The 16,131-nt window shown below is 42.4% G+C and overlaps 1 protein-coding gene and 1 long non-coding RNA gene across 5 annotated transcripts in view; one reads left to right on the top strand and one right to left on the bottom strand.

Moving 5' to 3' along the window:
• smarca4a (SWI/SNF related, matrix associated, actin dependent regulator of chromatin, subfamily a, member 4a) overlaps positions 1–15,795 on the bottom strand; it is a 38,214-nt gene extending 22,419 nt beyond the window's left edge. For 2 of the 4 annotated variants that reach the window (XM_031321037.2, XM_031321038.2), the window contains exons 1-11: positions 15,523–15,794; positions 11,754–12,017; positions 10,652–10,784; positions 7,573–8,031; positions 6,873–6,971; positions 5,082–5,337; positions 3,663–3,789; positions 3,340–3,513; positions 1,636–1,809; positions 1,373–1,540; positions 955–1,005 (exon numbers count right to left, since the gene is read on the bottom strand). In XM_031321037.2, the coding sequence (XP_031176897.1) occupies positions 955–1,005; positions 1,373–1,540; positions 1,636–1,809; positions 3,340–3,513; positions 3,663–3,789; positions 5,082–5,337; positions 6,873–6,971; positions 7,573–8,031; positions 10,652–10,784; positions 11,754–11,975 (1,863 nt within the window). In that variant the 5' untranslated portion in view covers positions 11,976–12,017; positions 15,523–15,794. Of the gene's footprint in view, positions 1–954; positions 1,006–1,372; positions 1,541–1,635; positions 1,810–3,339; positions 3,514–3,662; positions 3,790–5,081; positions 5,338–6,872; positions 6,972–7,572; positions 8,032–10,651; positions 10,785–11,753; positions 12,018–15,522 lie in introns of all 4 variants that reach the window. The other 2 variants (XM_031321039.2, XM_031321036.2) reach the window with 2 other exon arrangements.
• LOC116065488 overlaps positions 1–16,131 on the top strand; it is a 51,294-nt gene that overhangs the window by 1,154 nt on the left and 34,009 nt on the right. The gene's annotated exons all lie outside the window — the stretch shown is intronic.

The following is a 16,131-nucleotide window of genomic DNA, read 5'->3' as shown; positions in this document are numbered from 1 at the left end:
TAGAAATAAAAGTGTGTATATCAAGTTATATCAACAAACTGCACATTAAAAGGGTCATTTTTATATTTTTCAACCTGGACCCTGTTTTTAAATGAATGGTGTCTAAGTGACTGATGTCAGTAAAAATCTTTGAAATTGGTCTAGTATTGAGCTGTAACCGGCAGCCATGAACCTAGCTGCAATGTAACCCTACAGGACAAATGTTCACTGTCAGTTTCCGTCCACTAAAAGTTCTGTTTTTGCCGCTGACAGACTCAGATTATTATTCTAAGTGTCTGACAACATTATGGAAAGGATCCCTACAGAGAGAGACCTTTTTGTTAAAGAGTAAGATCCTTCTTGTTTAACCAGAAACAGCCCTGAAATTGCTATCGCCAAACTCACCAGACTCCATTTAAATAATCAGGACTTTTAGCGTGTATAGAGCCAGTATATCTCCACATGTAAATGGGTGAATTAAGGGTTTATTTCAACCAAACCAGAGTGGTGATTGTTGGAACCGTGGAAAGATGAACCAAGACGGCTTTTGATAGTTTTATTTTGTGTCTGTCGACTTTGAATGAAGTGTGTTTTACATTGATAAAAGTACCGATTATTTAAATGGAGTCTGGTGAGTTTGGCAGTGGCAGTTGCTGAGCCATTTCTGGTTAAACAAAAAGGCATTACTTCTTACTCTTTAACTAAAAGGTCTATCTCTGCAGGGATCCTTTCCATAATGCTTTCAGACACTTAGAATAATAATCTGAGTCTGTCAGCGGCAACAACAGAACATTTAGTGGACGGAAACTGAAGGTGCACAATTGCATTGCAGCTTGTTTCTTTCTTAATACCGGACCAATTTCAAAGATTGTTGTCCCCATCAGTCACACAAAAACGTGGAAAAATAGGCTTCAGGTTGAAAAATACCGTAGTTGCCCTTTAAAGATATGATATCTTATTTAAGTAGTTCCTCACCTCTCCATCAGGTCCCAGGGCGGGAGCGCCACCCTCCATAGTCTCTGGCTTCTGAAAACATGACGGAACATTTTAATTAGAATAATAATGTATACTTTATTAATCTCACAAGGGGAAATTACAATGTTTTCACTTTGTTATTACACACAGGCCTGAATTACACACACATGTTCAGTACCTCTACATGCACTAATGGAGAGATGTCAGAGTGAGGGGGCTGCCCATGGAAAGGCGTCCCAAGCAGTTGGGGGTTCGGTGCCTTACTCAAGAGCACCTTGGCAGTGCCCCATACTTTGGTCTGTATGGGGACTTGAACCAGCAACCCTCCGGTTCCCAACCCAACTCCCTATTGACAGAGCTACTGCCACCCCCAAGCTAAGTACATGATGCAACACCTATGCCAATGATAAACATTTACCTTCTTTTTCTTCTTCTTTTTCTTCTCTTTGAGAGCTTGCACGGCTTTGTGCGCACGCACCAGCTCAGTGAGGTTGGCCACGTACTCGTCCGTCTGCTGCAGCAGGTAGGCCAGGCGCTTGTCTTTCTTTTGGTCGATGAGTTTACGGTAGCCTTCTTCATCTTCAGCCTGCGGGGGAAGATTTACAGACACGTTCGACGCTGAATAGCAAACACAAACTTATTTTTGCATTTAGGCGTCTGGCTTGTAGATTCCAGTCTCACCATCAGCCTCCGCATTCTCTCCTTTTCAATGCGCTCGTTCTCTTTCTTCTGCTCGCGCTCGGTGTTGGCGTGATAGGTGGCGACGGCCTTGGTGGCCTTCTGGAGCTTCGCCGTGATGGAGCGATGGTACTCCTTGAAATCCTTGGCGTGCTGCAGGATGCTGTTGAGGTATTCCTGTCAACAGAAAGCCACCAGTGTTATTAGATTCTAGAAATACTGTGAACAGAAATTAAGCTGTTGTTAGTTTCTCTTTTTAAAACATTCTGTTTTCAGTCTTTGCTCTTTTAAGAAATAGAGCTGGGCGATACGGAGAAAATCAAATGTCACAATATTTTTGACCAAATACCTCAATATCGATATTGTGGCGATATTGTAGGGTTGACAACTGGTGCTTTCACAAAATATGCACACAATGAGATTTTTGATAAATTATCATCAGTTATGTTGATATAATAACTCTGTGGGAAAAGGCAACAGTCTGGTGTGTTCAGAAAATGACATCACTTTACTGTAATGCAGCCTTTAAAACCAGGAAAAGACAACACTTGTGTCCTATCAGGATATTACAATATCCAAAATTTAAGACGATATCTAACCTCATACTGTATATCGATATCGATATATTGCCCAGCCCTATTAAGAAATATTACTGTTTTGGTTCTGCCTACTTGAGTAACGACTTATGGCAGCTACACAGCGGGCTGATAATCGGCCGTTGGACAGTCTGGCGAGGTCGGTGACTCGAGTCTGTTCGGTGTGTTCTGTGCCGTCGTCCGTCGGAGGAGCCGTCGGCCTTCATTTTGGCCGACCTGACGTGCTCAGTCGGAGACAGGACAGTCGGGACTCACCCGGAAATGGCGAGCGGGATGCTCGTGACTAAGCTTCTCAAAATCTGACGAAAATCTTTTAATCTGACCTTTGTTGATCTGAAATGAAGACAGATTCAGCAACTGCACGGCCTATTTCTCTCTTCAAATGTTTTCAGAAACACGTTTCAGTGAACTATTTTAGTACAATATGAGATCATATTCTGAATAAGTCGCCATTAATGGCCGGTTGAAAAATCCAAAATCCGGAAGCAGCAGCCAGACCCACGTGACGCGTTCGTCCAATCAGCTGCCGGTTTTCATTTGTGGGCGACAATACAGATTAGCGCCGCCTGCTGCTATGGAGACGTATTACGTCTCGCTCTTCGGTGTGTTCTGAGGAACTTTTTTGACCAACTCGGGGAGACTGATCAGTCCGACTGCCTTTTCTGCCAACGGTCGGCCGTCTGGTTGGTGTGTAACTGCCTTTATGCCGACTTTACACCAAATGACTTTTCAAACGATTCCATTGGCTCAGACTAATTTCCAATACAATTTCCAATATCAGAATGAAATCCCGGGAGTCTTGCTAGAGTTGGAGTGGGCTCCCGTCGTCTCAACCGTTCAGTGTAAGGTGGTCATATAACTCAGTCCGTCTTTTTCCTTTCTGGACGTTCCAACAAAATCAAACGTGTTTAATATTATTGTGCGTTTTAAGACCTGGTAGTAAAGTTGAATCACGCGAACACTGTCAACTACCAATGGGTGCGCTCCCTCCAGCACCAAACAGGAAGTTTGTGCAAATGTCTAAAAGTAGGACGTTTTGTTAGATACGATCAAGAACTGCTACAAAATCCCTTCACCCTGCTATAAAGCACCCACAGGAATCTGTTCCCACCTGGTGTTTCTGACGACGTTTACGTTCCTGTTCAATCTTCTGCTGTTTCTCCAGCTTCTCGGTGATGCGGGCTTCGCGTAGAGACTGCCGTTTGCTGCGCTTGTAGGCCTTGGCGTTGAGGGCCGTTTCCAAAGCAGTGTCACGTCGCATGCAAACAACCACCTCCTGACGCAGCTGTAGGCACACAAAAAAAGTGGACATGTTGAATACTGCGTCTACTCCACAAGGGAAAACAATGACAGAACTGTGACGCTGGAGGGGGATTTAATAAGCAGAGGTTCCAAATGTGCGACAGACGTCTATACTTTAAACTTCATGGTTACCTGTCTCTGGAAGTTAAGCAGCCTCAGGGCCTTCAGCTCGATGGTGGCCTTGGTGCGCAGGTCACCGGCCAGAGAGCCCGGCAGGTTCTCCAGCTCCTGGATACGGTGAGCAATACGCGCCTGTAGCCTGAAGAATACATGTCAAAAATCATTATATTCAAAACCACTGTTTCTCCCCTTCAGGCTGATCATCCACAATTACAAAAATAATTGTAATGGTTTAAGAACGTTTCTGATAAAATTCCACACTGGTTCAAAACTTATCTTTGTGACCAAGATCTTTGTGTCACACAGTTTTAGTCGGGCTGGCCGATTATCAGCTGCGAAAGTCAGCTTTTTTATCATTATCCGAATCAATAAAATTCCTTTTAAATTGTGCTTCATTGGCCCTGATGCAGCCTGTCTGAAGTCCCCACTTTGTAGTCTCGCTCAATGTCCCGCCTGATTGGTAACACGTTACGAGTAATAGACTATCAACACTGAAGGGTAGTGTGCCGCTGACGGGCAAATTCCGCTGTGTGTCGCATGTAAGGCGCAGACATAGCTTAAAGTGCTCATGTTATGCTCATTTTCAGGTTCATAATTGTATTTAGAGGTTATATCAGAATAGGTTTACATAGTTTAATTTTCAAAAAAAAAAACATATTTTTGTTGTACTGCTCATTGCTGCAGCTCCTCTTTTCACCCTGTGTGTTGAGCTCTCTGTTTTAGCTACAGAGTGAGACCTCTCACTGCTGTAACATCTTTGTTGGGAGTCGCACATGCTCAGTACCTAGGTAAGGACTACTAGCCAGTCAGAAGCAGAGTATGAGGGCCCTGACAGTACCTAGGTAAGGACTACTAGCCAGTCAGAAGCAGAGTATGAGGGCGTGCCATGCTAGCAGCTAGGCGAGCATTATAAAGTGTGTTCCAAAGTGACCACGTTTGTCTCTGAAGTAAAGGCTGGACTACAATAGAGCTGTTTGGAGCAGTTAGTGAACAGTGTTTTCTGTTGGAGATGGTAAGTCCCTTTGGGGTGGACTTTAGGCTTTTTCACTTTGTAAACCTATAACGTGCACAAAAAAAGATATATAACACAATAAAGGAAAGAGAAAAAGGCAAAAAGCATAATATGAGCACTTTAAGTTGCACCCGGTGTTTCAGCGACGGCTGAATACTTGCCATCATAGCAACATAAAAAAATATAGTGCAGTTAACGTTAACTTCAATTATGAATAATCAGGGTGCCTTTAACTGTGTTTTATGGTTTTTAGTGGCATAGTTGTTTAATATGTGTAAATACCAACATAACAGCTGTTAGATACATACAGATACATGCACATGATGGAACACAACAGTGTACTTTATAGTGTTTCCAAAAGAAATGGTGTACAACAATTCCAACGCTGCTCCAGTGTGTTTTCCCCCACCCTGTCTCACCTGTACTCCCTCTCCTGGAGGATCTCCACTGGGTCCAGCCCGCGGGGCTTTTGGATGGGGGTTACGCGGTTCTGCTTCTGGTGAAGCATCATGGGAGGGGGCTGGGCAGGCTGTCCCGGGGACTGCGTCTGAGGGGGCATTACTGGGGAGGCGGCAGGGGGAACAGAGGGAGGAGCGGGCGAGGGTCTGCCCGTGGGCTGAGGTGGGATCAGCTTCTGGGGAGGGTTTGACGGGGCCGCAGCATTCACCATCGGCCCTGGAAGAGAGGAATCACAAGAGGTCGTATTATGCTGCGTGTGCGTATCAACACGTGTGGCTTATTCGAAGCTAATGTGCTTGCACTTATTTCTTGCTGACCGGAGTTTGTACCTTCAAGGTTGAAAGCACTGAATTTAAAGTCGCTTTGGATAAAAGCGTCAGCTAAATGACATGTAATGTAATGTAATGTAATCAGTGCTGGAACGTAACTACCGTATATTCCGGACTCTAAGTCGCACTTTTTTTTCATAGTTTGGCTGGTCCTGTGACTTATAGTCAGGTGCGACTTGTTTATCAAAATATATATAATTAAACATGTTTTTAAAGATTATTTTTTGGGCATTTTCAGCCTTTATTTTTGACAGGACAGATGAAGACGTGAAAGGGGAGAGAGAGGGGGAATGACATGCAGCAAAGGGCCGCAGGTCGGAGTCGAACCCGGGCCCGCTGCGTCGAGGAGCAAACCCCTACATATGGGCACCCGCTCTACCAACTGAGCTATCTGGGCGCCCTAAACATGTTTTTAAATGTTAATTCATACTGACTAACATGAACCAAGCAGTAAACATTCCCGTCTACAGCGGCGAGAGGGCGCTCTAGGCTTGTGACGCCTATATGCTGATGTGGAATGAGATCGGGAGCTTGGTGAACTTGCTTACCGGTAACTTGCTTGTTGGACTCGCTGGCTTGTTATGTTAATTTAGCCTATTAGCCTCCCAGGTATGTTCTTTATGCTATTGTGTAGTTGAATAACTGTTAATGGTTACGTTTACATACCGGACACCTGTTCAGCCTGTTGTTCTGTGTGCTATTATGTAGTTGAATAACTTGCCTTTCCAGATTAAATGTCTGTTCTTGGTTTTGGATTTTGTGAAATAAATTTCTAAACAAATGCGACTTATAGTCCAGTGCGACTTACATGTTACATGTTTTTTTCCTCTTCATAACGCATTTTTGGACTAATGCAACTTATACTCCGGAGCGACTTATAGTCCAGAAAATACGGTAAGTACATTTACTCAAGTACTATGTACTTAAGTACAAATTTGAGGTACTTGTACTTTACTTGACTTTTCATGCCACTTTCTCTGCTACATCTCAGAGAGAAATATTGTACTTTTTACTCCACTACATTCATCTGTTACAGCTTTAGTTACTAGTTACTTTACACATTAAGATTTTTGCACACAGAACACATGTAGTTTATAAAATCTGATGTTTGATTCTAAAGTAAACTAGCCGACAATATAACAGCTACAAGTCCAGCTGAGATGATCAGACCATTAAACACACAACTGGTTGGATTCTTTACACTTTCTAAACTGGGAGGATTTTTGGTACTTTTACTTGTAATACGTTAAGTACATTTTCCTGATGATACTTACATACTTTTACTTGAGTAACATTTTCAATGCAAGACTTTTACTTGTAGTATTTACAGTGCTTTTACTTAAGCAAAGGTTGTGAATGCTTCTGCCACCACTGAATGTAATCAACATACACAGAGCTGACTGAGGCGAGCACTGGGTTTACCTTCAGGCCATGATTTAGGGGGTCCGTTGGTAGGCGGGCCTTGCATACCTGGGGGAACTCCTGCAGGTCCAGGAGGCGCCATATTAGGACCTACCATGCCTAAAACAAGAAGAACAGTTTGATTTTTCAGGTCATTAGTACATATTGTGAGAGCTTTTAAGTAATAAATTCATTTTCAGCCACCAGGTGTCTCTGCTGAGTCATTCAATATTCTGCTTTCTTTGTTTAAAGTAGGGCTGCTCCATTATGGGGGGAAAAAACATAATCACAATTATTTTGGTCAATATTGAAATCACGATTATTTAACTAACAATTACGCATTGACTTGTGGAAACAAAAAACAGTGAAACGGTTAAACAAAATCAACGGTGAAAACAACTTAAACTGTTAAATATTATTTCCATTTTAAGTTTTTTTTTAATTCAGAACACAAGAGAAAAATAAGAGTTTACTTGCAAAACGTAATGTCCAAAATATATCCATCCATCTTCTTCCGCTTATCCGGTAACGGGTCGCGGTCCAAAATATAGTTTTTCTCAATTACATTGTTTTTCTCAATTACATTGTTTTTGTGATCATTCATGATCAAAATTTGATTGAAGTGAATTTGCACAGCCCTAGTTTGAAGTTTACGTTACACATTAGTTTGGATATAATTCTGTTAAGAGGCACATCCTTCCTGAGGGTTCACTCAGCTCACCGTGTGGTCTGTTGTAGTTGGCCTGAGCTGGTCCCGGCCCACCCACAGGGCCCCCTCCGGGCCCCGTAGAAGGCGGCATGTTGGGCATCGGCTGCTGCTGCATCCCGGGCATGGGCCTCTTCCCCTGCACGGCCATCTGCAGGTGCTCGGGTAAGGGCTGGCTGCGGGCCAGCATCTTGTAGGCCATAATCTGAGCCCTGAGTTGGTGCAACTGGTTCTGGTTGAACGGAGCAGGTCCGCCTGCACCGCCGGGTCCACCGCCCGCACCACCCGGTCCGCCCGGACCCTGGGGTCCCCCGCGGTTAGGTTGACCCATCCCCTGGTTAGGGTCCCCGCTGCCCTCCATAGGGCCAGCCCCGGGGCCGGAGGGACCTCCGGGGATCATGGGGCCAGAGGGAGGGCCGTTGGCTGGGACAGGGCTGGGTGCGTGCTCTGAGCCTCCCAACGGAGAGGGATAACCTGGGGAACACAGAAGAGATGCATTATGGGTACGTCAAAAACGCTGTTCAAGCATTGCGCTTAAAATGTTTTGCATATAATTATGGGTCCTATTTTAACGATCTAAAGGTCACGGCGTGAAGCGCCTGGCGCAGGTGTGTTTAGGGCGTGTCCAAATCCACTTTTGCTAGTTTGACGGAGGAAAAAAGGGTCCGTGTGCCGGGTGCATGGTCCTAAAGGGTTGTACTTAGTGTCTTCATTAATCAGAGGGGTGTTTTGGGCGTAACATGCAATCAACCAATCAGAGATCATCTCCCATTCCCTTTAAAAGCCAGACGCGTTTGGACCTTGGAGCATTGCTATTATGATGGAGGATTTGCACCGTAATATTTTTATTTGTAATCTTCTGCATGTGTGTGTGTGTGTGTGTAACAAGCATAGTATGCGCGCGCTGTGCACGAGCCTAGGCGCATTTTACTAATTCCCTTTTAAAATAACTGAAATAAATGAAATGCTGCGTTACTGACTTTAGACCAGGTTTTTGTTGGTCAATGGCGCGATCACTTCCCGCTGCCTCAAGATAGCAATACTCCCAGAATGCACCTGAACACACCTCCCTGTAAGACTAGCACGCCCAGAATGCACCTGAACACACCTCCCTGTAAGACCAGCACGCCCAGAATGCACCTGAACACACCTCCCTGTAAGACCAGCACGCCCAGAATGCACCTGAACACACCTCCCTGTAAGACCAGCACGCCCATGGGCGCAAAGATGGGTGCAGGTGCATTTGCTATTTAAACGACGTGGGTGCTTTTGTCGATACCAATTTTATAAAATCCATTTTAACAAAAAGACATTACAACATTACGTCACAAATCTTTTTATTAATGTTCCAGCTCCTACTACACAAGCTTTGCTCTGTGTAACGTAGTTTTTCCTGTGTGTCTCTGCGACGTGTAACGTTAGACAGCCAATCACAGACATTATTAGATCTTGGTAGAAGCATGCTGCGTGCTTATTGACGCTGATGAGATTTGCTCCCTTAGGTATTAAAATTTGGTGTTGAATGACGAGGAATTTTTCAATACTGGATACTAAGGAGGCAATTCGGTGGGTGCCTACATTGGCGTGCTAATTTCAGGATCTAGTTTCAAGTTATTTATTGTCAGATGCACAACAATTACAGAAGCAGTCACTGAATATTTTGGGTCTCAGGCTCCCTCCAAGAACAGATGCATGCTGGGTATGCCAAAAACATTATTCAAGCATTGTACTTAAAGAGTTTTTCATAGGATTAAGAGAATATATTGACCCTGCCTCTGTTCAAAACTGCATACTAACATACAATTCATACCAAGTAGGACGTAAAGTGAGTACTGAGTAGTGCGTTCCATATATGTGGATTTTGTGCACATGAGAAATGCCCCGATGTTTACTAGATTAGAGAGATTCTGCTCACTGACTGGGTGGTTTTGTAGATGCAGCTGCCTTTGTGGTTGTCTGAAAGGGGGAAGCCCCTCAACCTCAACCCCGCCCCTCCCGTTGTCCTACCTACTGCCGTCTGCTCAATGAGCGGCAACACAAGAAGAGAAACCGGCTGGGTGGGTTCACACACACAGTACACCTGTTTTTCCTCTGCTTTTCAGTGACATAAAAGATCCTTAATTTTAACTTCAACCGCTGCGTCTTGACTAGTGTTGGGTATCATGTTTTTCCCCGATAGCGGTGCTAAAACGATACTTTTAAAGCCGTGCCTGTGCTTAAACGGTGCCTGAATTGATACTTGAAATAAAGAAGGTGAGCACGGTAGGCTAACTTCACCTGCTGCCAAGTGTAATGTTAACCCTCTGAGGTCTAAGGGCCTTTTTCTTTTCTTTCTTCTTTAATTCTCCTTTTTAGGGTATGTGCATATAACCTGATCCCCACGTGTTTCTAATCAAAATGTTCAGAACAAACTCAGTTTTCTGTATAGCGACACACAAAATTGTTCCAGAGCAATGTGTAAAGAGATAATTTGGCCCTGAAGGGGAAATATTTCACAAGTCTCTTGTGAAAACAATCCTACACTCAGTTGTTTTGGTGCTTGAAATGAGTTTACAAAAGTCTTGGGTTCACAAAAAGTAGCGTAATATATGAATCAAATAGTAAATAAATGTCTAAAATGAAATTTTGTAATATCGCTTTTTTGAGTCTTCGCTTGGGACTCGCCGGTGCGTCTTCTGTCCTCAGAATGTATGTGAACTAGCGTTGTGTGCAGTGACATTTCTGTTGCCTGTAACGTCCGTTTCGGAGCACCAGAGAGCAGCGCGGGCATTTAAGTGGAGCCAAAACGAGGCACCGAAATCTGCGTCGTCATTCGGTCTGGTAGATATTGTTGAGATATTAAAAACACGACAACGTATCTCCTCAACTTTCATCTCTTGGGCGCCTGGTTAGCTCACCTGTGTGTAGCGGCCGCGGGTTCGAGTCCGACCTGCGGCCCTTTGCTGCAGGTCAGTCCCCCTCTCTCCCCTTTCAAGTCTAAACTGTCCTATACAAATAAAGGCCTGAAAAAATGCCCCAAAAATCATCTTTAAAAGTTTCATCTCTCTAGAACTTGCAACACAGGATACATTAAACACATATTGTGGGGTGTTACCTTGGGAATGTTGGTCCATGGGGCTCGGAGGGGGTCCCATCCCACTGTGTCCCCCTGGTCTCATGCCCATGCCCTTCATCTGGGCATAGCGGGGGTCGTCGGGCATTCCCTTCTCATGCATGGCTTCCATGGGCTGATTAAAAGACAGAATAATCATACGTGAAACTAATTCTGATGCGAGGTTGGAAGTCATTCGTTTTGCATCTATATAAATTGTATTCAGTCGCTATATGACGCTATATTGTAAAAGATGTAAACTCTTAAAAAAAAATAAAGGTATATTGTAACAGCACCATAACAAAAAAAGTTAGATCAAAAGATGAAGATAAACCAATACTGAATTCAAGGGCTGGGTACCGAACTTTGATACTTTTTAGGCACCGACCTGATTGCCTTCGTAGTATCGAGTTTAGAAAAACGCCTCGTCATTCAATACCAAAATTAAATTACTTAGGGAGTAGGGCTGAACGATTAATCGTTTTCAAATGAAAATCGCGATTTGAGAGAATGCGACTGGCTTTAGTTGATTGTTTGGTGAAACATTTGTTATAACAGTTTCTATTCCTCTTTTCATTATTATATTTACAGTTTTTTTTCATAAGATAAATGCCGGAACAATGTTACATATCACAGATCGTTGACTGAAATGTCCTATTTTCAGAGTTTATTTAGTTTTTATTACTTTAAAGTGATCGCAGAAGGTGCAATATGTGGCTAATAAAAATATCACAAATCAAAGTGTAATCGCAATATCTGGTAGGAAAATCGCAATTAGATTTTTTGCCCAAATCGTTCAGCCCTATTAGGGAGCAAATCTCATCAGCGTCAGCGAGCCAATAAGCACGCAGCATGCTTCTACCAAGATCTAATAATGCTGCTGATTGGCTGTCTACCGTTACACGTCGTAGAGACTGAGATTTCTACAGTAATGTATAATGTTGTAATTTCTTTTTGCTAAAATTGATTTTTTCTTTTTTAAATGGTATCGAAATAAGTATCGGTGAGGAACCGGTATTGAATTCATGATACTGGTATCGAAATGCGTTGATACCCAGCTCTAAAAGGGACAGAAATAATAATAAATAAATAAAAAGTTTCGTACTTTGTGCATTTGGTGCATGTTGTCCTGAGGATATCCTGAGGGTCCCTGTGGAGGGTGGGGGTGTCCAGATCCAGGAGGGCCCGGGCTCGGCCCCATCATGCTGTGGGCTGAGCCTGGAGAGGGACCAGGGCTCGGGCCCATCATGCCTCCCGGAGATGGCCCCGGGCCTGGGGAGGGTCCAGGCCGAGGTGTCCCTCCCATCGGGGGGTCAGGAGTGGACATCTCTCAGGGGAAACTGGGAGTGTGTGGCAGCAGAAAGTACCCCTGCGAAGAGAGAGGACAACACAGTCAAATTTAAGACTTTTAAGACCTTTTTAAGACCATTATGAATGAAATTTAAGACCTATATCACGACATTAAACGCGGTGCGCGGTCAAGGAAGGCTTGTATCATGTGGCTGCGCCTACAGTTTTGTTGTCATTACTCAGAATTCCTCATGGGGACGACTGAAACTACGCACTATAGCTTTAAGACAATACTTTGGCTAATGTAAGACTTTTAAAAGGCCTTAAATTTAGATTTTTAAAATGTAAGACTTTTTAAGACCCTGGAGAAACCCTAAATTAAGGCAATGTCCAGAATCCATCCGTGACCAGACAAGCATGTATGTTTGTTTATTTACACCGCAGTACTACCTCAATTCCAAATTATAGAGTACCCTGTGCTACATATTCAAATTTGATTATTAAATAGGGCTGGTATCGCTCAAAACATTTTCAATACCGGTACTGATACCACTACAGTGACTTCAATACCGGTTCCCAAAAAGAAATTACAACATTGCACATTACGGCACACATCTTTGTATTTATTTTTCAGCTCCTACTACGCGAGCCGCGTCTCTGTGTAACAGAGTTTTTCCTGCGTGTCTCATGTAACGTTAGACAGCCAATCACAAACATTATTAGATCTTGGTAGAAACATGCTGCGTGCTTATTTAGTTGTTTGTTTTTTTAGCTCTGAAGCTATATTACTTTTTTTTTTATGAAGGACCAAATAACTTCTAGATGTGATTGAACTTGTAATACACAGAATCAAAATGCAGTTGCAAGAAAGTGAAAACTAGCAGAGATATTATATTTTGAAAGATTCTTTGTTTGGGTAAAAAAATATTTTACGAATTTGATTACTGTAAAAACATTCAGCAGCAATTATTTACATGTTGACATTTTATATATATATTTAGTTTTTTTTGAGTCGAGCTATGGGATTGTGCAAGGCGCCATGAATTTAACATGGAACGACCCTTTAAAAAAAAAAAAAAGGAACAGTTTGTCCATTTCTATTTTTGCAGAAGCACAAATTCACCAGACAAGGTTGGATAATATTTAAATATGGAAAACGGAACCATTATGTCTCTTTCAAATTACAGTTCAGAATACTTTGTTCTGTTAAACTGTAAATAATCATACCTACAGTATGTAGTCAACAGTTAATAAGACAGTAGGGCGGTAGGGCTGTGCAATTTATCGAATTTTGATCACCATTTCGGTTCCTAACCATCACAAAAACAATGTAATTGAGAAAAACTATCATTTTGCACATTACGTTCTGCAAGCGAACTCTTATTTTGTCTTGTGCTCTGAATGAGAAAGTCAAGGTGTTTTCCCTGTTAATTTGACTGTTTAAGTTCAATGAATGCAACATCTTTCCAAAAGTCAATGAGTAATCGTGTTAAATAATCCCAATTTCAATATTGACCAAAATAATTGTGATGATTTTTTTTCCCCATAATCATAAAGCCCTAGTTGTCGGTGAACTCAAAAAGTAGCTCTCCATAACCTCCGTTTGTAAATGTTAAGTCATTCTTTAACCATTAACTTGTTGTCCTTCCAGGTCAAAATTCAAAATTGACTTTTTGGTGCTTTTCCCGACATTTTTGTTGCTATTTTTGATGATTTTGTCACTTTTTTTTAACGCTTTCTTTTATTCATGGTCACTAAACCTAATTTAAATGACATTATACCTAATTTTTGAGTTACAAAAAGCAGAAACTATGAGGAATAATAGTTAAGCTCAGAGGATGTTGAATGAAACAGACTGGTTTATGTCAAAGTTTAGTCAGGATACCGTTTTAAAAACATTTAAATCAATGGAAATAATCATTAATTTTAATAAAATAACTTGGATGCATGCATGTTGTATGGCTTCCATACAACATGCATGCATCCAAGTGATTTTTTTTGGGCAATTTGGTTGTAAGAAACCCATATTTCTGATATAAAAAAAACTTTGAAAATGGGTCTAATTTGACCTGTGGACAACACAAAAGTTAAGGAATGCGATGCTACTGTTGTGTTTTTCAAATGTACCGTTTGGTGCTTTGCAGAGTGCAAACACACACACACACACCTGCTGTGGTTGTGTGACCTAAACCAAAACATCTAAACCACAACTGATCAAAAATATTATTTTTAATGTTTATGTGGGGTGCACTGTCCTTCCAAATATGCCCAAACCTTAACCGTTGTTAATTCAAACTGTGACAGATTGCTCAATGGAAAAAAAAGATTATTCACATCACTGATACCACGTATCTGACTTGTAAGCAACAAGCCAGCCACTTAAGGATGTGCGAGTTTCACTCACACACACACACACACACACACAGGGTCTCCAAGAGGTCATCTAAACATATGGTTCACAAACATTTTCCCATCAAGGTACCCTTAAAACTGACACAAATTAGACCAAGGACTCCCATTTGATAAGATTATTTAGTCCATCTCCTTTTTTAGATTTTTTTTTTAATTAAAGAAAGTGTATGAATCTCATATCCAAGCATATACTAGCCATACATGTTGCCATTGTGTTACTTATAGATGGAGTTAGAGTGAAAATAAATAGTTCCCGTTTTTGCTGGGGACCCCCTCAAAGACCCCCCTTGGGGGGACAACTGAATCTAAACTGTCACTTTAGGGGTCAAAACTATGCTCAAAAAAATATGTAGCCGGAGTCTCTGTTCAACTTGGTACAACCCCTGCTGATACAAACACAGACGACTACTAAAAAATATTGAGAGAACCGTTTTTCAAAGTAAATCCTTGTGTCCGTCCAGCTGTTACAATGTTTACGTTTATGTTACAAACAAATAACAGTTAGGCTAGCTATTATTAGCATTGGTAGCTTCACCAACGTTAGCCAGGCCTAGGCGAATTAAATAGTTACATTATATCCGATAGTAAACAGTAAACCCATCATTTGAAGTTGCCGTTTTACACAATGTAACACGAGTTTCCTGGCATCCACTGGACACCTGGTTCAACCGTAAAAAGACACTAAATTGTCGGTAAAGCGACAAAGAGCACCAGCCCGACTCAGACTAGCTTGCTAGCTAGCTAGGTAAAAGCCTGTACTGATACAACAACATAAGCTGGCTGCTGACGGTACTTAGCATGCTAGCGAGCTAGTTGTGTTAGCCTAGCCGGCCATGCTCTCCCAGGCCAATTAGGCACAAAAATGGTGTTGTTTTTCGAGATGTTTGTGCAGATGCGGCGACATGTGAAAGGTTAAAGCATCCCTCATCGCTGTGGCTGATTGATCCAACGCGCCTCCCGTACCCTTGGCTGAGTGCTGCGCTCTAAGCACATTTCCAAAAACAATTTCCATTCATTGCACAGTCGCGCCACAGCAGCGCTACTGTAATGTCGGTCTTTTTTTCTCAACAACAAAAAAAACACACCGTATACAAGCACACGCATCCTCTTAATAGCAGCGTAAAACACAGACAAAACTCTTCAACTAATAACATAATGTATAGTTGACTTACACGGATGGTGAACGCTGATGTTGAAATCCTCGCCGGTTGCAACGTCTCTTGGTTTTCCTCCTAGCCAGAAACAAAGAGCGACCGACCCAGTTGGTTTTTTTCCTTCACCCCCCTCTCTCGGTAGATTGTATCAGAGGGACCGGCCTGTGCTACTCTGCAGCGCCCCCATCCACCGCCTCACTCACTTCCCGCATGCCCAGTAAGGGCTGCGTTAACAGGCAGGAATGAAAGAGCGAGAAGCGGACGTGGGGGATGGGTACTGTGGGAAAGAAAGCAGGAATTATCATTTAGCGGGGCTTTCATTTCATGTGAAAACAGCCCTACGTGCAAAGGAATCAACTTAATTAGGCCGTGACGTATTAATTGAGCGAAAGAGAGAAAAAGAAGGTTTTTAGTATCTCATTATTGTCAGCTTGTAGTTGTGTGAGTGTGCTTAAACTCATCATTTGCCCTTTTTTTACTGCTATTTTCTCATATTTGCCATACCCAAATGTAAAAGCGTATACCAGAGGAACTGCAAGTCCATACTGCATGTACAGTGCTCAGCATAAGTGAATACACCCATACTAAAGTTGACTAAAAAGAGGAATAAAAAAATCATCTTTAGGA

The sequence above is a fragment of the Sander lucioperca genome, chromosome 21 (assembly GCF_008315115.2).
Source record: "Sander lucioperca isolate FBNREF2018 chromosome 21, SLUC_FBN_1.2, whole genome shotgun sequence".
Taxonomy (NCBI): Eukaryota; Metazoa; Chordata; class Actinopteri; order Perciformes; family Percidae; genus Sander; species Sander lucioperca.
Note: the sequence above shows the minus strand (reverse complement) of the source record. Positions and strands in the feature narration are given on the sequence as shown.